The sequence below is a fragment of the Lepisma saccharinum genome, chromosome 1 (assembly GCF_977018435.1).
Source record: "Lepisma saccharinum chromosome 1, izLepSacc3.1, whole genome shotgun sequence".
NCBI classification, from domain to species: Eukaryota; Metazoa; Arthropoda; class Insecta; order Zygentoma; family Lepismatidae; genus Lepisma; species Lepisma saccharinum.
This window is the reverse complement of record NC_139229.1, coordinates 30881393-30907949: the sequence shown is the minus strand read 5'-3', so window position 1 is coordinate 30907949 and position 26557 is coordinate 30881393. Positions and strand designations below refer to the sequence as shown.

Below are 26557 nucleotides of genomic sequence, written 5' to 3'. Positions count from 1 at the left end.
TTTTGAATAATGTGACAATGATTTAAGGAGATAGACAATTATCGAGGCAAGACGGAGAATGTTCTATAACCTTGTTGTTGATAATATTGCACGTAAACTTTTCTTGCGCTTTCGGTGTTGTCGCAGCGCACTTGAGCACTATGTAGAGACTTGTCAGCATTTGGAAGCTGCACAACAAAGGTAGCGCCACACATAGGGCGATTCGTTGTAATTTCTAATCTCGGGAAGGCGGGAGAGAGACGTTCTTGAATGAGAGAAGGAGTCAACTACTGGCGATATTAACGAATCGTTTTATCTGCGGAACGTTCTAGAATATAATGAGGATATAAATACGCGGATTCAATTTTTCGGTTGATCTGTACAAAGAATCGGTTAATGAGATTTCAGAGGTAAGTGTGACAATTCATACAGTCGATTGGTGATCAGATCAGTCAGCGTCCCATGGTTGCTTTATAAGATATAGTGATTCGAAAATGAAGACATTGACGACAGCAGAACTTCCGGGGCCTCAGTGTAGTGCTAGTTCGGTTTGAGGGCCGAAGAGATCAAGCCCCCCCCCCCTCTCTCTCTCTCTCTCTCTCTCTCTCTCTCTCAAGTGAATATTTCAGCAGTATCAGAATTGGAGTGGTTTCTTAAAACAGAAATAAGCTGCATAGATCAACTGAAAATCAAAGTTTTGAGTGATGGTTTACTTTTGCCAGAACTAAATTTCGTATATGCAGTCCGAGAATTTCATGGTATAAAAAAATACTTTTGTTTAAGCCTACTGGGTTCGAAACACATTCAAACACTTAACTACCATAAAGAGACAGCCGAAAATTTTATGAATGTCGAGAAGAGAAAGCAAGAAGATGTTGCATATGTAGACATTTTAGGCGGAAAGTTCAGGCTCTACCAACTGAGCCACCTAGCCATCCTTGACTTCAGCCGATTATTCGTTAAAATGTCTACATATAGTACATGTCCTGTGTATATAAAATCGTAAGGTGTTGCCTGTATAGTAAACAAGCACAGAAAATATAGGAGAGAGAAGAAAACTGAGGAGCATTCCCACCGGTTGAGGAGAATTTTTTTCTGTGGTCAACAAGAGCTATTACTTCGAAGTGACAATGACAGTGGCCTAATAAGGGAGATTTCACACCGTGTCGCCTAAAGATTAGGTTTGTGCGGCCTTTTGTGTCGCTACGGTGTGAAACGTTGCTGTTGATTGGCCCATTCCAATCGTCATGTATCGCGTGTCCCTTCGGTCTGAAACCTTCCTAAGTCACAAGGATGGAAAATTAGTGCCTTGTTAAGGTTAGGTGTGAAGGCAGACAGACGACAGACAGCACCCTAAAGGATCATATCCAAATCGCATCTTACTTCAATCTCCAATACGGAATAATAAAAACTTCTGGTGAGTTGATTTTAAAAAATGTGTCCGAGATAAAGAGAGGCGTGTCCAGGATTTTCGGAAGGGAGAGGGGTTACGCATACTATTTTTGGTGGTCAGTCCTGATTTTGATTTTTTTCCTGTCTTTGACGTTCCTCTTTTTTTTCTTTTTTTAAAAAAGAATACTGGGTCAAATGGGGTTATGATCTCACCAACCCTCCCTTGGACACGTCACTGGAGATAAATGAGTAAGCATTTGATCATACTGGGAGACGAAACATTAAATGTGTTGCGAACGGAAGGGTTTTCACTGTGCATTAATTGTTTCATGATCCACATGTATTCGAGAAGACTTCTTTTGTTTCGTGCCGATATATGACAAGACAGCAGAAGCTGTGACAGGCATTTTTGAACACTTGTGAGTGCTAAGGCCTGAATCTGAACAATTTGGTGGGTTTCGGCTTTTATAAGAGCTGCAAACATGGAAGGACAAGACACGTTAGTGGTGTTCAGGCTCGAATCAGAGAGGAATATTCGAGAGCTGTCTGCGTCCAGTTTGCAGCCCACAATTTGAATCTCGCGTTGTCGAGTGGATTGTCCATCCCGTGCATGTGTAACAGCTTCGTAAAAACACTCAAAGACACCATAGATGTTTTATGCCTGATGAGAAGAAATGGACAAACACACATACTGAGATGGTTCTGGCACACAATGTTAATGCATGGAAACAGAGGAGTCGAGTGGTAAAAAATATTCGGATTTCACGTTCTGATTAAAATGACAGCCTTACAGTGGCGACGATTTAAGGGATAGTTGCTCCCCATTTTTTATTTTCTTGCCTCAACATTATGGCCTCTTAATGTTAAGACTTGCCTACCAAGAGAAAGTAAACTTTCCTTGCAACGCCCTCCGCATCCCACCCCCCCCCCTCGGTTTTGGAACCCAAATTGCCAACACTGGCCTTGAACATACAATTGTGAGGTTCTTACTATACCCTTAAAATTGGTGTTGAGCCCCCCCCGAAAGGAATTCCTGGATACGTGCCTGGCATGAACCGTGGCGTAGTGGTTAGCACTACGACGCCAGGGATGCCGGATTCGAATCCTTATCCTTGCGAGTGTCCCTTCATCAATTTCGTCATATCACATCATCACTCATCCTCATCGTCGCGGTTAGTCAAAAGTGGCAGAAAAGTGAAGTGAGATAAGTTGATTGAGTGATTTGGTTTATTTCGCTTCGCTTTTCTGCCACTTTTGGCTAATCGCGACGATGAGGATGAGTGAACGATGTGGTGAAATTGATGAAGAGAACATCACAAAGAACATCCATGCCGAGCACTCGATTCGAACCTGATACCCCTGACGTCTTAGTGAGTTGTACTAACTACTCTGCCACGGACGTTGGCTGAAATAAAATATGTCAAATCATATCATATCAAATCAAAGCATCAAGTAGTATGTTTTTTTGCATGAGCTAGACTTTATGCATTTACTTTTCTGTGTGTGGATAATGACTTTTGTAAGAGACACACGTAGAACTCGAAATGCATCAAATCAAGGTTGATGCATTTTTAATGCATGAACTAACACAGCAAATGTGTAATTTTGTTATCTTTGGGAAGATGCACTTTAGATGCATTTCAGTGCATCACAGGCAACAGAATCTGATAAATGTACTCCTTTATGCATCCGTATGCATTTTAACACACCAAAAAGTGAATCATTGCAGTTAATGCACGTTAATGTAACTTATTGGAGTCAACATATACGGTATGTGTCAATTGACACGTTTCGGGTTGTGTGTGCAGGGTACACCCCTTACCCTCGAGCCTTCATACACTGGGTGCTTTAACCCCAATCAACAACACCCTTTGCTTCCAGTGTGTACATGTGGAGACAGGATGCATGCAGCAACGAGAAGGAAAGTTACTTATAGTTTCGTGTGCGTCGTGAAAAGCTAGGAGGGATTCCTCTTTCGCCGGAATTCCCTTTGTTTTATGCTTTTATTCGGGAGTCGTGACGTCTCGGTAGAGTCACGTAATGCTCCTCGCTGGAGAATTCTCTTCCCGTGAACGTCGGATCCTCCTGACCCAAAACCATGCAACCTCCAGGCTACAGAGGCGAAAGTCAAGTGAAGAAAACAGAAAAGAAGTCTCCCGCTTAGAGGGATTTGGCTTCTATAAACACGCATTGTATCGAAAAACATTGTAATGTGCATGGAACTGATTTATATGTAAATACATATTTATGTATGAAGATGAAATCAGTTATATTTTGTATTATCTTTGCGCACCATGGCAATATAGACTCGAAAAATTTAGTTTTTATTTTCCCGTATTTATTAGGTTTTGGCTCATATTTTACGTGTTTGTTATCTTTACATATTATTTCCATGTTTCAGAACATTTCTCAACATATATTCCATATTCGTGAATAACTACCGGTACATATGACCGAAAGAATTGGGTGAATTTCTTGCGAATAACTGACAAAGTCCGAAGCGACGTTAAACAAACGAAAGTTGACAGCCTTTTTTATACCCTCCAATTGCATTAATTACAAGTTGTCTGTCATCCGAACAATAAAGTGTTTTTCTGTCTCTCTTCAAGACAGTAACGGTAATAGTTACAATGCCGAGAGAAGCGCAAGCAATTGCTTTAATCCTCAAGATCTACATATTGTCTTATATTATTAAAATGATATCTTTTACAACTTTAAGTCCATATTTAACTCTATATTTTGGTGAAAATAACTAAATGTGTATTTACATATTTAGCATATTTTACTATATATAAATCCATTCCCTGGTAATATGTTTACATACACATACACTTGAAAAGCGCGCTACACAAGGTTCCCCAGGTTCGAATCCCGGCCAGGGCATCGGTGTTCTTTGAGAGGGTACCTTCATCAATTTCATCACATCATGACTCATCTCTATCCTCGCGATGAGCCAAAAGAGCAGAAATGCGACGCTGAATAACAAAAATACATAGAAATTATAGTGAAGAATTTTCCCAGCTCAAAATATTAGAGGATTTTTATATGAACTACTATGCAGATACTTTAGTGAAAGTTTCTCCTAACTTATAGTTTAGAACAATCACCGGAAATATGTTTCTAATTCCTGGGAGACAGCTAAAAATAAATGCAAATACCTTATTTGCCGGCGGATAAGAAACATTTTTTGTACACATTTTTTTAAGGAAAAAGCTATATCACTGAATATGTAATTAATTTACAGTAATTCAAATATAAAGTAATAAGTCTACTTTCAACAAATAACTCACGTAATATAAGTAGGAAAGAAAACATTTTAATCCTCTTCGTGACACACCGCAAGGAAGCAAGAAAGAAATCAAACTCAGAACAGAGAAAAATTCCAAAAATGGAGGTAATCAAAAACTGAGTATAGGCATGTAAGACTCACCCTGCTTTTGGGATCTATTTTTAAAGGGAAAAAGTGCGTCATATACACCGGCAAATAGGTATAATAATAAGTTTTCGAAAAGTCATCTGTTGGGAAATAACTTTAAGAAAGATACTTGAAACACTGATTTTTCATTATAAAGTTAAATAAATTTAATACACAAAGTTGAAATTGTGCTAATTTTATATAGATTTAACATCATTCTCTACAACCGAGTCTATTAGTCTACTCCCAATTTTAAATTTATTTATGAAAAAATGTACACAAATATGGACAAAGCATAGGTTCTGTATTATTCACACAGCTTCAGTTCAATACATTTGTCAGTCACGGACCATTCTAGAAATGAAATACCATTTTAAGTAAGATATTTTTAATGGTGTAATAACAAGAGTACAATTATTCGCTATGTACAGATTCGTAATACTAGAAATGAGAACATATCACAACTTGCAATTCACATAAATGACAAAAGAAACCCTGAGATCAAGAAATGGAAAATGTATAATATCATGGATTGTTTTGGTGCAATACAAGTTATTTGTTTACTTAGAATATATTTACTTTTGCTTGCAATAGTAATAGCACAGATATATCTTTATCTGTGGTAATAGTATGTTTTGTAATTTCATAATTTTTAAAATAGCCGAAAAAATAAAATGTTTCGTTGAACAGGATGTCTAAGAATTAAGTCCACCTTTCTAACAATATTATTAAAGCAATACCTGATAATCTTTTTAAAAATGCTATTCATTCAGTAATATCTGGTAATTCCTCAAAACAAATGCGTTGATCAACAATTTCAGAATGAGTGGTATATTGTCTGGATTAATAAAAAAAATAGAAGAGTGTCGTTCCGTAAGTAATACGTTTTTGAACTTCGTTTCCAAAAATATGCCACTTTAAATTGTATTCAATCATACGAGCTTATAAAATATAGCTTAACACTTTCATAAGCGTGGACGGAAGTTCTAAACATCACAGAAAATATGATTTCACAAATGGAAAATTCGATACAACATAACAGCACAAATGTTTCATGGATGACATGATATTCTTTGAACATAGGCGCAATCTGGCGGTGGCAAGGGGGGCGCCAGTCCTACCATTTTTTTAAATTACGTTTTTTAACGTTCTAGGACCTGAGGAACAAAACAATAAAGAGTAATTTTATGATTTGTTAAATGTAACAGTTATCTAGCAGAATAATCCTGGACGCTATTTTTATGAGATGGAAAACTTATCGATTCTGCCTCTCAAAAGTTAAGCCACATATTTGATCCCCCACTGGCCCCAAGTTACGCCTATCTCTTTAAAAACCATCAAGTTCATATCATATAATGTATAATTACACCAATGTATCGTACTCGGGTGTAAAGCACTGTTTAAACTAAGATGTGCATGTGCAACGTTCTGCAGTAGTTCTCTAAGTGCACTTGCATGCATTTGTGTGAAAGGCGCTATATAGGTGTCTTATTTACAGAATGAAACTAGAAATATTCGTCTCACGCTCTACCACGCGGGTTCACACGTACACAGGACACATGTGTTGTGGAGGAAACTGCAGGGTGTAGAAGTTTTCTTTGGCGGACACCTCTGTTGCCAGGGGATCTGTTTGTGCTTTGGTTTCCTTGTTGACGTCGATCTCCTTGGATTTGCTTCTGCCGGTGGTGGTTTTCCTGCCGGCGTCGTGCGTCCTCGTGTGCTTGGCCAGGTGGTCGGACCGCATAAAGCGCTTGTTGCAGATCGGGCAAGCGAACCTCTTCTCACCGGTGTGGGTCCTTAGGTGACGCTGCAGTTCGTCGGATCTTGTGAAGCTCTTCCCGCAAAATATCCAGTTGCAGACGAACGGACGCTCCCCGGTGTGCCAGCGGAGGTGCGCCTTGAGGTGCGACGTCTTGCCGTATACCTTCCCGCACCCCGGCACGTGACACATGTGCTGCCGCCTACGCTGTTCCCCGACGAGACCCGTTCCTGATTGGCAGTTGGGGCACCGGCAGCGACTGCACTTCCTGGACGCGACGGCGGTGGTTTTCAGCATCGCCGCTGCGAGGCGCTGCTGGTACAGGACATCCGTCTGCGCTTGGGCCTGCAGGAGATACGGGCCTGAATACCCTTGCGCCGTGCCGATAGTCTCTTTGCCGTTCGACGGAAACCACCAACCGATGCGCTTGCTGCATTCTTGCTGCTGCTCGAAAGGTGGAGGTGACTGCGCCATCACTGGGGACGACGGCAACTGAGCGTTCGTAGGAGCAACGACTGCTGTCCCGTGGTACTGCATGGCCACGCTGCACGCCGGATTTGAACTCGGGACTTGCGAAGCCATTGCGAGATCCAAACCGGCGTTAGGCTGGATGCCAATGCCTTGAAGCGACACGTCTGGAAAAGGAGATGTCGGGTGCCAGGACTGGAAGTTTGACGTAGAGTTTCTCTGAAGCTCCGCCTGTGTCGCTGCTTGCGAGGTGAAGCGACTGCACGATGCTGCTAGCATCGTGAGCGAATTACCCTGAAACAACAAATACATATTATCAAAACTTGCTTGAGAACAATGGACTTAAAAGTACCACTTAATGCTAATAGTATTAAAGAGAATTCAGATCGACAGCAGATCAAGCGACACGTGTCGCTTGAGGATTTCTCCAATCAAACGCAGGCTTGTGCGGCCGTTCATGCCGCTACGGTGTGAATTCTCTCTAATAAATGGTGACGCATGCTCAATGATTCACCACTACACATGAAAGAAAAATCATTTTGGTTTGGTAAAACATAAATGAATAGCAGCTTATACTAAATTCGGAAACAAATTCTGAGGGGTGTAAGGGGTTTTTACTCCAGTTTCACCGAATGCCCCAGAGACAAATATCTCACCTAAACAAAATTTTCGGCAAAAAGGGAATTTCCATTTCGCCGAATATTTTGAAGGGAAGGAATTTTCCCTTTGCTGGGAAATTTCAGGAACTGAAGTGAAAAATAATTTCAACAAAGTCACAAACTCATTTTACATTTTCACTGGCTGATGAACGAGAGTCCTAAAGAGTATTTACTTCCAGTGCATCTTTTAGCAGCTAGTTCCTTCTCAACCAGTGTCCCAACCAACGTCTTTTCCTTTTCTCGAGGTCTTCCAGCATTTCATTTCCTTTTGCCATTTCTTCTCCTACTCTCAGATTAATTCATTGTTTCATGTACAGATTGATGAGTCTCTCCCTTTTCCAATTTACGCCAAACCTTTCAATATCTCTGTAAGTTTCATCCAATTTACTCTAATGTTTTCTCCAGATCCACAAAAACTATGGGAATTCCCCTTTCGCCGAAAATTTTACTTATGTGGTGTATGCTATTATTTATTGTAGAATATGTTGTAAATGTATCCTTATATATCCACATAAACATGTGTGTGTATGTATAATGGAAATATATGTATGTGGATGAGCTTATGGATATGTGTCCTTTAATATGTGTATGCATTTATTTCATTATTGTTTCTATCCTATTATGGTTATATTTATTCTGGACAAATCTAATCTATATTATGTATTCATGACAAATGTGACTTTAGACTATATTCTCTAATGATAATATTGGTTGTGGATTTATGGATAATTTATATATTGTGACGCCTGGTTCTTCGTGAGCACGTCGTTACTCTACGTTATATAAGTATAATTATGTTAAAGTTATTTCTATGTAATATGTATCATGTACGCTATTTAATCTCACATATATTCATATTTATATTATTTATGCTATATTAATGCCTCTGTAATTGGAGATATCCTTTCTCTGTAGATGGCAAATAAATAAATAAATAAATATCTGATATAATACGCCTCTGAGTTATTCGACGAAATGGGATTCGGCAAAACAGGAAGACATTCTGAGGAGACCCAAATGTGAACCTCCCTTCCAAGTAGTAAACCTTAGAAAGGTTAGGAGAAAATGACTTTCCTTGCATTTTTTTAATGGGGGATGAGAAATCTCGGAGAACGAGATTAAAAAATTACTCTCGACTGCAAATCCTGCAGCGACCTTGGCCAAAGTGAGCGCAGACCCTTGGTCCTCCCCTGCTCAAGGAATGAATGTGGTTGCGTGAGCTACAGCCAGGGATCGTGACTCCAAAAAATCGCCAAGATGTCGCGGCGTGATTGTCCCGAGGAGGTTGCTCCTTTATTGAGGGGGACATTCTACCAACGGCGGGCTCCGGAGAAAGAAAAAGCAAGGCATGTTATGAGAGCAGCATCAGCAGGAACTGCGGTGCAGTGTTGCCACAATCTGATGGCATAATTTCCCTCTGCAAGGGACACTTCCCTATTTTGCATAATTTTTCCCTTTATGTAAGAGATCGTATAACAATAATAATTATTATTATTATTATAAATTTCGGTGGTACATGGTTCGTACATGAAAAAAATATATTTAAAAAAAATAACATACGCGAGATGCTATCCGAAGGAAAAAAATAGAGTTGATTGATTAGCTTTATTTTATTTCGCTTTTTGTGCCACTTTTGGCCAATTTGCAAAGATGGGGATGATTGATGACATGGTGAAATTGATGAATGGACACTCACAGACATCCATGCCGGGATTCGAACCCGAGATCTCTGCTATCGTAGCGCAATATGCTAACCACTCTTCCACGGGGACCGGCAACAAATAAAAAAAAATAGATGTAAAAACAAAGGAGTAGAAATTCGATTTCAGAGGTGGATGATCTCTGGTGGGAATTTTTCTGACAATGATTTTGATTTTTTTTGCCGCCCTCCGTGGCGGAGTGGTTAGCACATCGCGTTGCGACACCAAGGGTTCCGAATTCGAATCTCGGCATGGGCATGGATGTGCGTGAGTGTCCATTCGTCAATTTCGTCATGTCTTCACTCATTCCCATCTTCGCAAATTAGCAAAGGCACAAAAAGCGAAGTAAACTAAAGCAACTCAATCCAACAAAGATTTGATTTTTTGTTATTGAGTGTTCTTTTTCTGCCACTTTTCGGCTAATCGCGACAATGATGATGTTGATGAAATTGATGAAAGGACACTCACAGAAACACCCATGCCGAGGCCGGACCTCTGGCATCGTAGCGCGCTGTTCTAACCACTCCACCAAGGAAGTCGGCAAGTAGAAATAAGAAGGAACATCAAACAGTGATGGATATGAAATACAATCTGAACTAATGCTGAGTCTGATGTCTTCAAGATATTTTCCATCGAAATTTCCTTTTCCCTTTTGGCATAAAAATTCGGTCCAAAGGTAAATTTAAATTTCCCTTCTTGTAGCAACACTGCTGCGGCAAGAATATTCGATTTTCAAAGGATTTTCTCCCGGAAGGCCCATTCCCCGCGAGCACCAATGGAAACGTGTTGTGAGGAATCTTCTGGAGGCGATGTATTGATGCTTCGATAGGAGCGTGATAGAGTGCGTGTGTGTGAAGCTCTGGGAACGCATTGCGTGAGGGAAGACGTTGCGTAGCAAACGATAAATTAGTGAATTCTTAATTTATGCTCCTTCATCTCTTTTTATTCATAAAGGTGGCGCCTGGCTGTCATGCAGGAGGCCCGAATTCGATTCCCGAGATGATCTCAGATGGGAATTTTTCTGACAATGCTTTTGATTTGATTTTTTGTTATTGAGTGTCCCATTTCTGCCACTCCTTGGCTAATGGCGAAGATGAGAACGAGTGATGATAAGAGGAACAGACTCTCACAAAGAACACCCATGCCCAGGCCGGGATTCAAACCCGAGACCCCTGGCGTCCCAGCACTCTGTGCTTTCCACTTGGCCCTTTCCGGGATTCTCTGTCTCTAATAAATAAAATTGGTACTTGGGTAGAATAAAGATATAAGAGACTGGATAGTGGTGATGACCCCATCATCTTCACAAATGGCTGAGACTGTGATTGCGTGGTGCCCTATACCTCCACATGCGCAAGGAATATCTTCGCCTTTTATCTTTATATATGTGTTTGGCTTATTTTACTTCGCATTTTTGCCACTTTTGGTTAACCGGCTGCATACTATTTTGTCGTATGTCCATCTACACAAACTTCACAGGAGAGCTGAATAAAACTTAATTTATGTTGAATTTGGAATACACTACAAGATTTGTGTAAATATTCTATTATTGTTAATAATTCACGCCACCTGCGTCGCTTCGGAACGCGAAACATTGACTTGTATAGAACAGGATAACATAAGTGGAAATACGACGAAAGCATTCAGCCTGCGATATGTGGAGGCTTTACACGTAACTAGCAGCCAAGGGATGATAAACCTTTTTCGAGCAGTCCTCATCTCCAGGAAGCTATCAACTCGGATCAAGCCCCGGCACCTAACGACCCTATTGAGTGAGATGAGTCAAGGCAAAGGGATAATAAACCTTTTCCTGCTGCCCCAAAAATAGGCAATAGTTAGGACGGAGAGTTCAGTTAACTAACCGATCTCCGTAACTAGCAGCCTATTTTCGGATCGACTTTTATAGATGCTACGTATGCACATATTGGTTTCCCGCGTGGCGAAATGCTTAGCGCTCTCACGTTTGGTGTGAGCGGTTCCCAGGTTCAATTTCCGGTAGGGGCTTTCCAAAATCTCGATGTTGACCCATCACAGTGAGGGCAACTGGGGGGGGAGGGGCTACTTACGAAGAAGAAGTAGCGGGCTCCGGTCTCGATAGCCAGAACGCAGCGGCGATGGGACTCGACGTGCTGACCACGTGTCACCCAATGGGAACTTGGCAGGCTCTGGCCCTCAGGTTACAAATAAATGCGCACTAAAAGAATTTGGTTCTGGTGAATAAAAATTTGTTTGCAGCCTACTTAAACATACATTTCGTACAGGAGATTATTTCTTTGTTGCTGTTATTTCCAACTTCTCTCTCTGTGAATTGTTGCACAGCAATGATATTCTCTCCATACTGTAGAGTGTGATGCATAAGTAAGTTCAATAACAATGTTTATTATCTTTGTTTAACCCAACGACAAACTTCAGGAACAAAACGCCTAACAAGCTACAAACCATGCACGAACGCACTTAAAAATGTATTCCCTATAAACACATAGGATGCTAGAGAAAAATTAATGGAAATAGTCACGGACAATATCGAGCTATACTTATGCATCCCATTATACGTACAATCAGTTGGTAAATTCTCCAACGATATTATCTTCTTTTCCTAATTCTGTAATTTTAGGGAATGGAACTGTACGTGTGTTGCAGCAGGGATTGTTTCAATTTTGGATAAACATTGGGTGGATTGAACTTAGTGGTTTAGGGTATAAATTTATACAACACATAACTAAGTTTGCCAGATTTCTAAAATAAAAAAACGGGACATATAGACATGGATATAGTTAAATTTATTTTTATAACAAAATTAAACATTACACAGTCAATTGTAGTTTGAAGCATTGTTAATGCCTAATTTTTAACATTTGGACAAAATATATTAATATTTGAGTGAACACTTGGCGTCCTTTATGTTTAGAATAATCACTACTATAAGAACACTTTCTTTTTGGCATGACGAAATAAAACAAAACTTTTTACATCACCTAAGCCCTGAATATTATCCACTCCACTCTGATCCCATTGACCAAGAAAAGAAACGAGTGATAGCTTTATTAGAACCAGAACTGCCTTTGCTAGTCGTGAGTTGCTTCTTATTCAACATATCGACAATCGACAATGAGCAGTTCTACGCCAATGTTAATACGAGGACTGAGTTATAAATTATTATTAATTTCTTGTTGTATAAAATTATTTTGAAATTTGAATTCGTTTTTTCTTTAGCTAAATACGGGACAAATGGGCGTCCCGAGAACATTTTCCGGGACACCGGGACATTTCTTTAAAAAAGGGGGCAATTCTGTATATACGGGACATCTGGCAACCCTACACATAACACATATTATAAGCCCTTATCCTACATTACTTTTGTAATAATAATATGACTACGGAGAGTGTAAATAATATAGAACACTAACAAGTATCATATTGGAGATCTAATAAATTATTATGAACAGTAATTATTATTTACTTGTATAATTATGAAACTTTTGTTGTGTTATGTTCTGAGACTTTATTTCTAAAATATCATAACAATAATTTGGTGGGCTCGAGCCCCACAGGACCATGTAAGTTGCCACCATTGGTTTTCTAATTGTTCGTTTCTGTCCCCCCCTAATTCTTTCGACGTTTGATTTGGTGTTTCAAGTCCACTTTATGAGGCCTCCCCGATGGCGCAGTGGTAGCGTCGTCGCCTTGTAATCAAGGGGTCCCGGGTTCGATATGGAGGAGGCACATAGTGGTTCGGATCCCACTTTAAACTGTAGGTCCAGTCCCGATTAACCTTACAGTGCATAAAGTGGACTTAAAACTTCAATCAATCGATCAAGTCCACTTTATGCACAGTAAGGCTAATCGGGACAGGACTTATAGTTTAAAGTGGGGTCCGAACCACTAAGTGCCTCTACCGGGTATCGAAGTCGGGACCTTTTTATTTCGAGGCGACGACGCTACTACTGAGCCGTCGGGGAGGCCTTTTTCCAAATTCTTGAGCCCTACGTTTTGGTGAATGAATATAATTTATTTATTTCCTTCAACAGAGAAATTATCTCCTTTTACAGAAGGTTGCCAAAAAAAACACACATAATATAATGCAGTGAGACATAACACAGGTAGAACACATACACAAATATAATGTAATATAAATTACTAAACTATACTATAGAATAATGATGGACATTGCCGTTGGTAAGTGTAAGGGATTCATGTAGCCGAATGGTTAATTCCAAACATTGTGGAAATAGCCCAAAGTAGTGAACTAAGCAAAGCCGATCCTAGGGAGGGGCAACTGGGGTGTGGTAGAATATTTGTTTGTGTGCGGTTTATTATGAGTTTATAGAACGCGGGTGCTTCTAATTAAGGAACTAACTAGTGTTGCCCACGGGACGAGACGGGACAGGCTTTTAAAAATTCAAGACCTGACGAGATTGATCAAGTGTCCCGAGATAAACGAATATTTTTGAGACGAGACAGCATTTCACAGAATTTTCACGAGACGAGACAGGCCAAAGTCTCGTCTCGTGGGCAACACTAGAACTAAATATCCAAAATTGCTTAAATCATATTCTAAACAAGATACCACAAAACAGCTAATATTCACTATTCGTTTAATTGTAAAATGAAATCATGAAGTGAAAATAGTATTTTATATGAAATAATGTAAATTCAGTAGAGTGTCAAACTTCACTTAAAAGTAATGAAAAGTGAATTATGGTAGTTAATGTTATTGATATATAATTAAAAATTTCCACTTCAATATGTCAAATAAAAGTTTGATATTAATAATAATAGTTTTATAATTCAATACATGAACGTCGCATCAATGAAAAGAAATACTTATTTGGAAGCTTTTTTAGCTTTCTGATTGATTGATTTAGTTTATTTTACTTACCTTTTCTGCCAGTTTTGGCTAATCGCGACAATGAGGATGAATGATGACACAATGAAATTGATGAAGGGACACTCACAAAGAACACCCATACCAGATCGGGATTCGAACCCGGGACCCCTGGCGTTGTAGCGCCCTGTGCTAACCACTCCGTCAGGCATGTCGTTGGTTCCATCCTTCAACATGTTCTGCTTATTGCTCTTGGATACGAATACGATATATATATATATATAAATTAATTGCTTATTTGATTTGATTTTTGTTACTTAGGGTCGTCTTTCTGACTACCGTGATCATGAGGATGAGTGATGATACTATGAAATTGATGAAGTGACTCTCATTAAGAACACCCAATTTCCAGGCTGGGATTCGAATCCGGGATCCCTGTCTTTGTAGCGCCTTGTGCTAACCACTCCGCTATAGAATTCGTTTATTAGCCTCCTATAATTCTTGGTGTTAACCTTCAGTATACTCTGATTATTTCTCTCATAGTAATATATTTATTGTTTGTTTATACTGTGATTATATTGGACCCTGTACTTAAGAGTAAGGAATAAAAATTCTCTGATTTTTTCAGATCTGAAAAAAAAATCTGTACCCTTGATTCTCTGTCCCTGGAAAAAGTGAAATCTTTTCCATGGTTTATAAAAAATTTTGTTGTTTATGAACGTTTTCAGTTGATTTTAGCTCTCGGAAATGTGTTATTGTGAAGTAAAGTATACGTCTGTTACCTTAGCATGTTACTTTATTGTGAAGCAGAACAACCCAAAGGCTTTGCGCAAGTGAATATAGCACCCAAAAGGACTTTCCACAACAGCATCTATAATTTTACGTAGTTAGGTTAGGATTGTTAGGTTTGGTACTGATAGTTATTTTCGGCGTGTTTTTAGTTATTTTAGTGTACATACAAACAGTTTTCACTAACAGAAAACGGCGAAAGTACTCCGAAATTGTAGGTTTTAACTTAAGTGGGTCATTATTTGGGATCATATATCGCCGTTATTTCTGCTTTCCTAACGCTGGAACCACTTTTGCATTACGTAAAACATTGAAATCTGTGGATTAAAATAAGAAATCGACGTAATTCTCGAGGGGGTACAGTGGGTAAACGGCCCCCAAAAATCTTGCTTTATGATTGCTTTGATTGATTTACTTGCTTAACTTTAGATTGCTTCTCTGCCACTTGTGACTAATCGCGAAGATGAGGATGAGTGATATGATGGAACTGATGAAGGGACGGGGCCCATGCCCAGGCCGGAATTCGAACCCGTGACCCTTGTCGTTGTGGCGAGCTGTGCTAACCACTCCATTACGGAGGCCGGTTAACTCATTTATGGCCTCGAGTATATTGTATGCTCCAAGCACCGCACCCACCTATGAATTAATCACAATGAGTTCATCAACTTATTTCACTGTTGATGCACTAATTCTGCGAAGTGAAATGTTCCGACCAGCAGACATTAAAATGACAAGGAATATGTTCAGAGGAGCGGAATGAACAATTAACGCCGTCTAGTTTCTTGCGAGAAAAACGAGTCGATCAGAAAAATTTCTCACAATTATCCACCGTGTATGGTCCTTCCCAGACAATAGGCTTTTAAAAATGTTTGTCCTGCTGACTGTAAAGAACGCAGACAACGATTCAGTCCGTGCGTGTCAGTTACCGCGTGTAGCATAGCTTATTGCTCCATTGACAAACAAGCCTCGTGGCTGACGATTCGTGCGTGAGTTTCAGACTCTGAAATCATGATGAGTTTACGCAGTTTTCCCCAAGTGAAGGTCCTGAAATTTTGTGGCAAGTTATTTCCAGAAATCTGAATTAACGAGTCGTTACTTTCGTTTGCTGCACGCTTGGAGCATTGCGTTACGTCTCGGAGTGCTTCATGTATCCGAGCTTGGGTCACCATACGTACCGTTTTGACCGGGACAGTCCCGTCTAAGACGAGTTCCGGTCGTCCCGTCGATATTATATAAAACACATTATTGTCCATAAAAGTCTAGGAGTTATCTTGAAAACCAAGTCTAAATTTGAGAGGGCCTCCCCGAAGGCGCAGTGCTAGCGTCTTCGCCTTGTAATCAAGGGGTCCCGGGTTCGATACCCGGTGGAGGCACAAGTGGTTCGGATCCCACTTTAAACTGAAGCTCCAGTCCCGATTAGCCTTACTGTGCATAAAGTGGACTTAAAACAACAAATCAAATCAAATCTAAATTTGAGAGACATTTCATACTAAAAAGAGATATTGTTCCGTTATTTGTAGATCAGGGAATAAGCATGGCCAAGAAGCGAACATGCAGTTCCAATACGGAATTGCAACAAGACACCAGAAAAATAAAGCTGCTCTGAAGAAGATTGATTATTCTGATAAATACTTCTGGCACTCCTCAGCTTCAGTGTAGGGCTAACATCAAAGGTTGATCAGAAGGGACCAGAAATACTGTGTAACTCACACCGAGATTATAATAATTAATACCTTTGACAACGGGAGATTATATTTCAAAGACAGTAGACTCCCGATTAACCGAGGGAGTGGTTGGAAAACATTACGCTTCATAACGCATCCCCTGTTTGTTTACTAGTAAGTTGGAGTCAAGTCACCTTCCGCGCTGCACGTGTTCGTTACATTGTGGGTGTATCCGATTGTTACAGTGGTGTCTGGTGTTTAAATCTGTGTATAGGCCTATTCTAAGCCAGTAATGTAGTATGAGTGGCAAACGGAAAAGGTGTGTCCAAAAAACTATGAAAGACTTTATGAAAAAGTAATCTTCTCATTTATGTTGTACTAGTAATAAATAATTACTATACAGTTTTAAGTGTTGTTTCGTCATTTACGACCTATCTCCGTATTATCCGAGTTTTTCCGTATCCGAGGTAGTCTCGGTCTACTGTAATAATAACGACACTATAATTATAACAATAATTTTATAATTAGGCCTAACCGAATTTTCAGGAAGTGGGGGGGGGGGGGTAAACTGATCCCGTTTTTGGGCCAAAATATTATGATCACTCTAATCCGAGCTCACAGCAGGTATTGCTCGCTTGCTCAGTTGGCATATTGTTCTTGCTTTAGAGTACAGGGTCAACGAAGTAAGTAATAAGGTGTGTTTTATACAGCGTATATTGATATACTTGTAGGTTGAATTGCATCTTCTGCAAATGTGCTGTATAAAGAATCAAACTGCCGGAGTACTAAGTGAGGTGAGTGTACAGTACTGCATGGAACCACTTTTGCTCACTCGTACTCGTTCGAGCCTCTGTACGCTCGTACGTGTACAGTCACGGACACTGCCGGGTTGTAACGAATACAATGACTTTCAATGGAATTCTTATAACCCGGTAGTGTCCGTGACTGTACAATGGAATATCATTTTAATCTGACAATAATTGCAGACACATGTGTAAAATATCCGACCTGGCAATTTTAGCCCACCAGTGTGCGAATTAATGGGGGGGGGGGGTGTCGGGGATTTTTTCCTACCCACAAATAATTTTATCCCTGACAAAAGACAATTGTTCTTATCCCTGTTTTTATCCTCCTCAAATACAATTGAATTGAAAGTATATAGAATACCATTTTTTAACAATGTAACAAATACGATTGAAAAATAATTTGTGTCCATTAATGATCCAGTTATGAAAGATTTCCGCGTTGAAGAGTATGTAGCCTTGTGAATTAAAAAGAGAACGCAATTTTGCAATGAACAACTCACCGAGCCACCATCAGGACGTTTTCCACTGAGGTTTTCATGGCACAGTTTTACATGTATTAAAGCTCACAAAAAACTTGTACGTAGGTTGGCAATAGAACTTTGGTCATGTATTCAGTGGCACTAGTTAGATAGTCGTTTCTGTGTATGAGTTTTGGTTTCCCTAGAATGTAAATACAGTAAAACCTCGTTAATCCGGATCCCGATAAGCCGGACTTCGCTTAATCCGGACAAGCAAATGGAAAAAAAGGCTGAATGCAAGGTTTTAAATGTGGCTAGAAGTAAACAAGAGCACTTCCCAAAGAAAAGGCAGTCAACCACTGATGAAATTCTGTTTCCCGTAGACCTTGTACTGTAGATAGTGTATTTAGGCCTATGCCCTTTAAATACACCGTAATAAACGTGTTTTCTTGCTATAAACGGAGTTTTAATGCACTTTCTACTGTTCTTTTAGGTTATATAAATTAAACGGGTCAACTTATCCCACCATTAGTTCGAATTAACGAGGTTTTACTGTATACGTTATAAGTGTTTCTGAGCCTCCCCGATGGCGCAGTGGTAGCGTCATCGCCTTGTAATCAAGGGGTCCCGGGTGAAGGGATCAAGTGTTTCTAAATTACATTTAAATGTTATTATAACATTTAATGGGCTAGTTTAGAACAACAAACAACCCCCAAAAGCTACCTCCCGAAATGAAATCACAAACCCCCCAAAGCAAAAAGCTTAATTCACACAGTGCAGCCCACAATCATCTATATTTCATTTTCCTATAACACTGTATTGGTAAGATACACTAAGCTATATTTTAATCACTTTGCTTACTTAAGTTTCAATTTCACTGCGTCATTCACCTCACGATACATATTTGAGGCTCCACTACTACAGAGACAAACAAATTACGGTTATACGTGTGGTACTGGGCTTCGAGCGTACGCCGCTGATTCGAGCGTTATTAGCTCGAGCGGAAGAGCTGTCAACTCAGTACGCTATCTAGCGTCGTCGGTGTGAACTATATGGCGCTCGAGAGAAAAACCGCTCATTGCAGTTCTCTACTTTGGATCCACTTTCTGCACACTTCTGTGTCGTCAGCAAAAAATTAAATGCTCTGAGGGAGACATGAAAGAAGATAGGTGGAAGAATCGATACAGCATAGGAGAAAAGATGAGAATTAATTGATTGATTGAGTTGGTGTTTTAAGTCCACTTTATGCACAGTAAGGCTAATTGGGACTGGTCCTACAGTTTAAAGTGGGATCCGTACCACTATGTGCCTCCATCGGGTATCGAACCCGGGACCTCTTGATTACAAGGCGACGACGCTACCACTACGCCATCGGGGAGGCCATAGGAAAGAGAAGAGAAGTAATGAAGGGGGAGAGAAACACACAAACGAGGCACAGAGAAGGAGGGGCCATGAGAGAGCAAGAAAGGTAGAGGAGAAGTGAAATAAAGAAACGAAAGAGATAGAAACAGAAAAGCAAACAGAAAAATGGAAAAGCGAGAGAAGGGTGGAAATAGATAGGGAACGAAAAAGAGAGAGAAATAGCGAAATGATACAGGGACAGAGAAGAGATAAAGCAAGAAATGGAGATGGTATATGGAACGAGACAAAGAGAGAGAAAGGAAGGGAGAGGAATCAAGAAACGACAGACGAAAGAGACAGAGAGAAAGAGAGAGAAGAGACAGAGATAGAGAAAGAAAGGAAAAAGAGAGAAAGAAAGGTATAAAGAGAGAGAGAAAATACAGAAAGGGGACAGACAGACACAGAGAGAGAGAGAGAGAGAGAGAGAGAGAGAGAGAGAGAGGAGAGACAAGAAATAGAGAAAATGATAAAGAAACGAGACACAGAAGGAGAGAGTATACAAAAGAAAACAAGAATGGAAACATAAAAAGAGAAATGATCAAGTAGAGGGGGAGAAAGGGACACACTAAAACTGAGAAAAGATCGAAATGTAGAACAAAAAAGAGAAAATAGTTACAAATATAAGGGGGAAGGGGAGAATAAATTTCCTTATTTTAGGATGGGTCGTGTGACCTCTTTTGATCCTCTTTGGACTTTGGAAGAAGAGGGGCAAGATACGACGGTGTTCTATTTAGGCAGATGTGTTCAATCTCTCCCAATACTCCAGCGAGTGTATTATCCAAATTGGATATAAGGTGCACCCAATTCATTTTTAATTAAAAATGGTACCAAGTAGTTGTCTGTGTTTTTATGTTCACTTCCTTGAAAAAATTAAGAACCATTATTGTCGATCTAGTGCTTGCTTACAATACCCTCGATTGCGTCACAGGATATAATGTCACGATGTGATTCAACTCTCTGTGGTTGAGACAAGTATTACACCATCATAGGGGAGAAATTCAACCTGATGTCTGAATAAAATGCAAGTAACGGTGGGTAAGATATAGTTGTTTGAATTGTGGTGTAATGAAAAAATCACGTAAATTAAGTGCATGGTTGGTTGATCAATCATCATAATTAGATGCCGGATTTTTATATATCAAAGTACAAAATATGTGCATAAATATGTAACAATAATTGATAAAATATGTACCCAAATATGTATTATCAAAAGGATATGTGACTAGTATGTAATAATATGTAATATTAATAATGATAATCGAGTATCCAAGCAATTTCAAGAATTCTGCTAGATATATTATTTGAACATGTTCAACATAATTTTAAAAACATCAGTTGTCCAAATTAAAATTTGTATCAAATTTATAAACTCAAAAAAGCACAACAAGGTGTATATATTTAAGAAACAAATTTTGTCAACTATTAATGATTTTTCACATCGCAAATTATTGTGCAATGTGTAAATGTAGGGGCAGATTCAAGAAGAATTAATGCATACAGGACTTACTTATGTTTTGATACAGAGTGAACCACTTGCTACATACCTACTTTTGTACTTTTTGTATAAGCGAACATATTGTGTAATTCGCTACGTACAAGAAAGTAACTTTCTTATCCACCGAAAAGCGAAACGAAAATACGTAACCAGAAGGAAAGGGGGTGGGACTCTAGCATCTTTCGATAAATAACAGTTCCCGGATTTTTTTTCCTCAGCCTGTCTTTCGACTTGGCAGTCAATTGCAGGTGACCGTAAGCATTACATCTCATTGATCACATTGGTGATCATTGACTTGGTGTTTTAAGTCCACTTTGTGCACAGTAAGGCTAATCGGGACTGGACATTGATCACGTTACGCAAGCTGGAAATGTAGTGTGTCCTATATGAACAAACCTTACTTTTTAAGAACACCCACAAATGTTAATTTTTGTCGGATATTGCTTATAAAGTTGGTTGGTTGATTTGGTGTTTCTAAGTCCACATTATGCACAGTAAGGCTAATCGGGACTGGACCTACAGTTTAAAGTGGGATCCGAACCACTATGTGCCTAAACCGGGTATCGAACCGGGGACCCCTTGATTACAAGGTGACGACGCTACCACTGCGCCATCGGGGAGGCAATGAGAGAAGGAGAGAGAGATAGAGGGGGGAAGAGAGAGAGAGAGAGAGAGAGAGAGAGAGAGAGAGCTTCACAAAAGCAGAGAAGGGAAATATCTAAAATGCAAAAAAAAAGGAGAGGGAGATAGAAATATAGACAGAAAAAAGGTAAAAAGGAAATACGATAAAGAGAGGGACAGAGAAATCAAGAGAAGGAGTATAAGTTGTAAATTGCAATACATGCAGAAAAACAGAAAAGAGCTAAATAAGATAAGATAGAGAGAGAAAAAAATTCACGCAGGCAGAGAAAGAATAGAAGAAGATATAACTTGCAAGATAGGCAGGGATAGAAGAACATGGAGAAAAGATAAAGAAAGAGATGGAAGAAAGATGAAGACACGGAGAAGACCAAGAAAAGTGAACGAGTGAGTACATATTTGTAAAACATATATAGTAGTGCAAACATATACTTTCGCATCTAGAGCCTCTCCGATGTTATAGTCCTCTGTTTCTTATGAAAGGATCCCGTGTTCGATAGTGGTACTGGTTGCACTTTAAACGGTACGCACAGTCCCGATTAGCCTATGTGTGTACCCTAATTTATCAAATCAACCTCCTGTTCAGACGCTCAAAAAATTTTTGGCACCGTTTATTTAGTTTATTTTACTTCGCTTTTATACCACTTTTCGCTAATCGAGAAGACGAGGGTGAGTGATGATTTGATGAAATTGATGCAGAGAACACACACATGGACAGGTCTGGATTGGAACCCGGCATTCCTTGCGCACGGTTCCCCGATATGAAAACATATGTGGACGACACAACACCACCCTCACAGAGGATTATACTGGATGTCAGTCCAGACGCCACAGCAAAATGCAGTCCTGAGTGTACTCCGTGGAAGAGAGGTTGACATTTGGGCAGGGCCGCCCTTAGGTGGGTGCGGCGCCTGGCGATACAATATACGCCGGACCTGTAACCAACATTTTCTGGAGGTTTGAAAACAAATTATCATATTTTTGTTTCTTAGTCTGAAGTAAAGGTATATTATATCATTACAGTATAAACATTATTTCAATTAATTTATATACTTCGTATTTTAATCTAAGAGCAATAATAAGGACATGTTGAATTTTAAAACCAAGAATTATTAAAGGCTAATAAAAATTTCTAAATTATAATTACAAAATTGAGTGCGTCAAATTTAAAGTATTAACTACTTTATCTTACATACCAAAATGGCAAGTTTTTATCATATCACACTAACATTCTCTATCACAATTCTACTTTGTTTACTTTTCATGGAATACTGAAGCTGTGAACATTAACTAACGTGTCGGTGGACCCCCCTGGAAATTGACATCGTCCATTTAAAAATACAAGAAAGCCGAAAGTTCATTTAGTTAGTATTCCAAAAGAATAATCAAAGTAACAATGCATTGGATCGAAAACATTGGTTGAAAATTGCAGGAACGAGGTTATATTCTACCATTTCATCCAAAGAAAAAATGGTTCCACAGTTTTCAAAATTCTAATAATTACAGTTGTAGGTGAGAGGTCACACGACAAACTTTATGAACAAAAATTTCCTCTAACATTTAAAGCCTTTTCTTGAACGGGACATGCAAAATAAATCATGGAAAATATTTGTGCTGGTATTCACTTGTTTGGTGCATCGAGTCTCCACCACATTTATATAATAATAATAATAATTATTATTATTTAGAATAAATTTTGTTTTTAATAGTTTATAATATTTATTATTGTATAATGACATTTATAAGAGTGGTAATAATACTCATTGTTATATTTTCTGTTATTCAACTTTTATCATTTGCCGACCCCCCTGAAACAATTTCTGGCGACGCCCATGTTTAAGCACGATATACCGGGTGTCCCAGAAGTCTTTCCCTGATTACAAACTTTATTCATATCCGCTATATGCAAGGTAGAGAAACATTGTATGGAAAGGTGCCACCCGATGTCAAGAATAATTCCGGATTCCTTGGCACTGATACTGCTACACTACAACCACATTACTTAAACCTGCAACAAATAAACCTGGTTAGTTTTCCAACATTTTGGCATCACTTTCACATCTCTACATTGCATATAGCGGATATGAATAAAGTTTGTAATCAGGGAAAGACTTCTGGGACGGGACACCCAGTATATAGAGGCAGAACTTTGTTAAGAAAACGATTTAGATAATTGTGAATGTTTTTAATTATGTCAAGGCAATACGTGAAATCAGGAAAAATCGTATTAGTTGCTTAATAGGCGTCATCTAAACTCGTAATAAACCGTACACATACAATTATTGTTGTCTGGTGCGGGACCTCAGGCGAGTGACCGAGTTGCCACTTCATAGGGTGGACTCTGCATTTGGGTGTCTTCAGAAAGGATCGCCCTGCCGACCTCCGTGGTGGAGTGGTTAGCACAGCGCGATACGACGCCAGGGGTCCCGAGTTCGAATCCCAGCCTGAGCATGAGTGTTATTTGTGAGTGTGTCCTCATCACTTTCATCATATCATCACTCATCATCATCGTGGCGATTAGCCAAAAGTGGCAAAAGAGCGATGCTAAATAGCAAAATGAAATCGAACGAAGAAAGTCACCATCCCTTACGCCCAAGACCCTACTGTGAACAAGTACTACTACTACTAACGATCGTCATCATTTCCGGGACCTGGGCAGGCGCGATTCCACAGGGAGGGCGTTCACCCCATCCAACTGCCAGGTTGAACTACTCTGCAAGATCCCTCAAAAGAGGATTGAATTCAAGACCCCTCCAGAGTGTTTTTTTTGGTTCCGTTTCTTTTTTCATTCCACTACACATATCTGATCGTTCAGGCAATAGGAGGAATTATGATAACGACATACAATATAGCCATCTAGGGACCTCCCTAATGACGTAATGGTAACGTCGTCGCCTTATATTCAAGGGTTCGCTACCCGGTGGAGGTACATAGTGATTCGGAGCACACTTTAAACTGCAGGTCTAGTCCGGATTTGCCTATCTATGTATGTAGTGAACTTAAAACACAATTCAAACTCAATAATCATCTATTCCAGCTCTGGATCCCTGTTTTTGCATAGCAATAGAGCATATCTCTAGAACATGAAAGTCAGCTTGGTTCCTTTTTAGAGTACTATATATTGTTTGTATAAAACAGTGCAGCTGTACGTTAGAATTGATTCTGGGTGAAGTGAGGTTGATTGATTTGGTTTATTACTTCGCTTCTTGTGCCACTTTTGGCTAATTTGCGAAGATGAGTGATGAGATTAATGATGGCACTCACAACGAAAACCCAATAAAATAAATTTAGTATAAAGACACTCACCTGGTTCTGATGGTAGGGTAGCCTGTGGTTCTGCAGCAACGATGCCATGTGATCTCGTGACTCACCACACAAACACTGTTCCTCCCCGGTGGAACCCAAACCACTTGTTCCTTCCCCTGCCGAGCACCACGCTGTCTTCGGCCGGCCAATCGTCTGAGCGGTGGGCGGGGTCGTGAAAGGGACCGGCGGCGCCATGGCTCGCGATGGGAGGGAAAGGTGTCGCTCTCAAGTGATGCGGACTCCCGCCGAAGGACTACCGGGTGGTCCTATTCAGTGTTGCTACCCGGCGGAATTCGGACCTAATCATCTCAGCGAGGGTTCAATGCGCGATTTGGGGCCCTGTGTGGGACAATGGCTCCGATTTTAATCTCGGACGGTTCTAGGAAGATGCGCGCATAGAAAGGTAAGGTCTCTGAACTGGCAAACGGGACTTTCTTTTCCTCTGAATGTGGTTTGTTCAAAGTACGTACATCGCAATGATCAGTGAGTGTTCATGTCTTTATTTTTTATTTATTAGCAAAGTTATTGCTACGCATTGAAGCATGCCCTGTTGCTAAACCTCAATGCATCATCATATCAAGGACGTACTTATGGTAGGGTTCCAGGGATCTGACAGCCCCCCTTTCTATAGAAAAACTTACCAAGTACTAAAATTTAATGATGGAAATATACTTGATTAGCATTTGTCGTATATAATCCAGGGTTATTTATTTTCGCCAAAAGTATATTGGTATAACAGTACCAAATAAGATTTATGCACACTACTAATGATAATATGCATAAAATATTAATCGAGAACTTTATTTTTCGTCAACTGGATATAACATCCTTTTCTGTTATTCAATAAATATTAATTTCTTTAAGTTTTTTACATTAATTTCCTTCCTTGCCAGAGCAGATGCTTATACAAATTTTAACTAGACGTAAGCTAGATAAAGAATACAATCTTTTAACATCGTCTTGTTACTGGTTCATGTAATAATAACAATGCAATATTAATTAATTTACATATTATTATGAATATACCTATAAATTATATTAACGTATTTATTTAAACATTTATATTATTATTATTATTTCTGAGACATTTGATTCGAACGTCCCCCGAAATATATTTCTAGATATATCCTATTGTTTTCTTGCATCTAAATGTTAATAACTCGGATGCCAATATTATGAAGCTCCACGTATTAACACATTCATTTATTTACATTCACTCGTTTCTTTCTTTGCCACATACAGAATTTATTGATTCTCTGAGTGATTTGATTTATATAACTTCGATTTTCTGTCACTTTTGGCTAATCGAGAGGATGAGGGTATGGTGATAAGACAGTAGTTCTCAATTTTCTTAACACCTGGGTAAATTATCATGTTTTAAATATCGATGCCCCGACAATATTACTCTTAAATACCTTTCTAATTATTTAACTTTATACATTAATTAATATGTACCCTTGAAATATAATTAACAAATAATGGCATAATCATAAAAGATAATAGTTCGGACTAGGCATGACAAATATTAAATCAGGTTTAAATTCGTCAAATTCTAGACTAATGGAATCTTAAGTTTCCCCAGGCCAACATCATTAAGTTAATTTGATAAAGTGCAATTAGGTGGTGAAATATGTGCATCAAATTTTTTAAAAATATACCCTGAAAACTGATACAGAATATTATACTTGTACAAAAATACATTTATGAAAAGCTTCTTGAACACATTAAGATTGAAATAAAAATGTATGCACGAAATAAAAATTACCAATAATACCAGTTATCATATAAGTTTATGGTTAAACAAT

General features: G+C 39.2%; 1 protein-coding gene across 1 annotated transcript; it reads right to left on the bottom strand.

Moving 5' to 3' along the window:
- Positions 1–5192: 5192 nt before the first annotated feature.
- Positions 5193–24814, bottom strand: LOC145994349 (uncharacterized). The gene is made up of 2 exons (XM_083130471.1): positions 24753–24814; positions 5193–7307 (listed from the first exon to the last, which is right to left on the bottom strand). Exons 1-2 carry the CDS (start codon positions 24798–24800, stop codon positions 6327–6329), a joined length of 1029 nt encoding a protein of 342 aa, XP_082986597.1. The 5' UTR covers positions 24801–24814; the 3' UTR covers positions 5193–6326.
- Between the last annotated feature and the right edge of the window lie 1743 nt (positions 24815–26557).

Excerpts from the sequence above, each read along its gene's own strand:
- LOC145994349 (XM_083130471.1), bottom strand. The coding sequence starts at position 24,800 with ATGGCATCGTTGCTGCAGAACCACAGGCTACCCTACCATCAGAACCAG. Across the intron at positions 7,308-24,752 it reads TACCCTACCATCAGAACCAG|GGTAATTCGCTCACGATGCT; the intron begins GTGAGTGTCTTT and ends TTGTTGTTTCAG.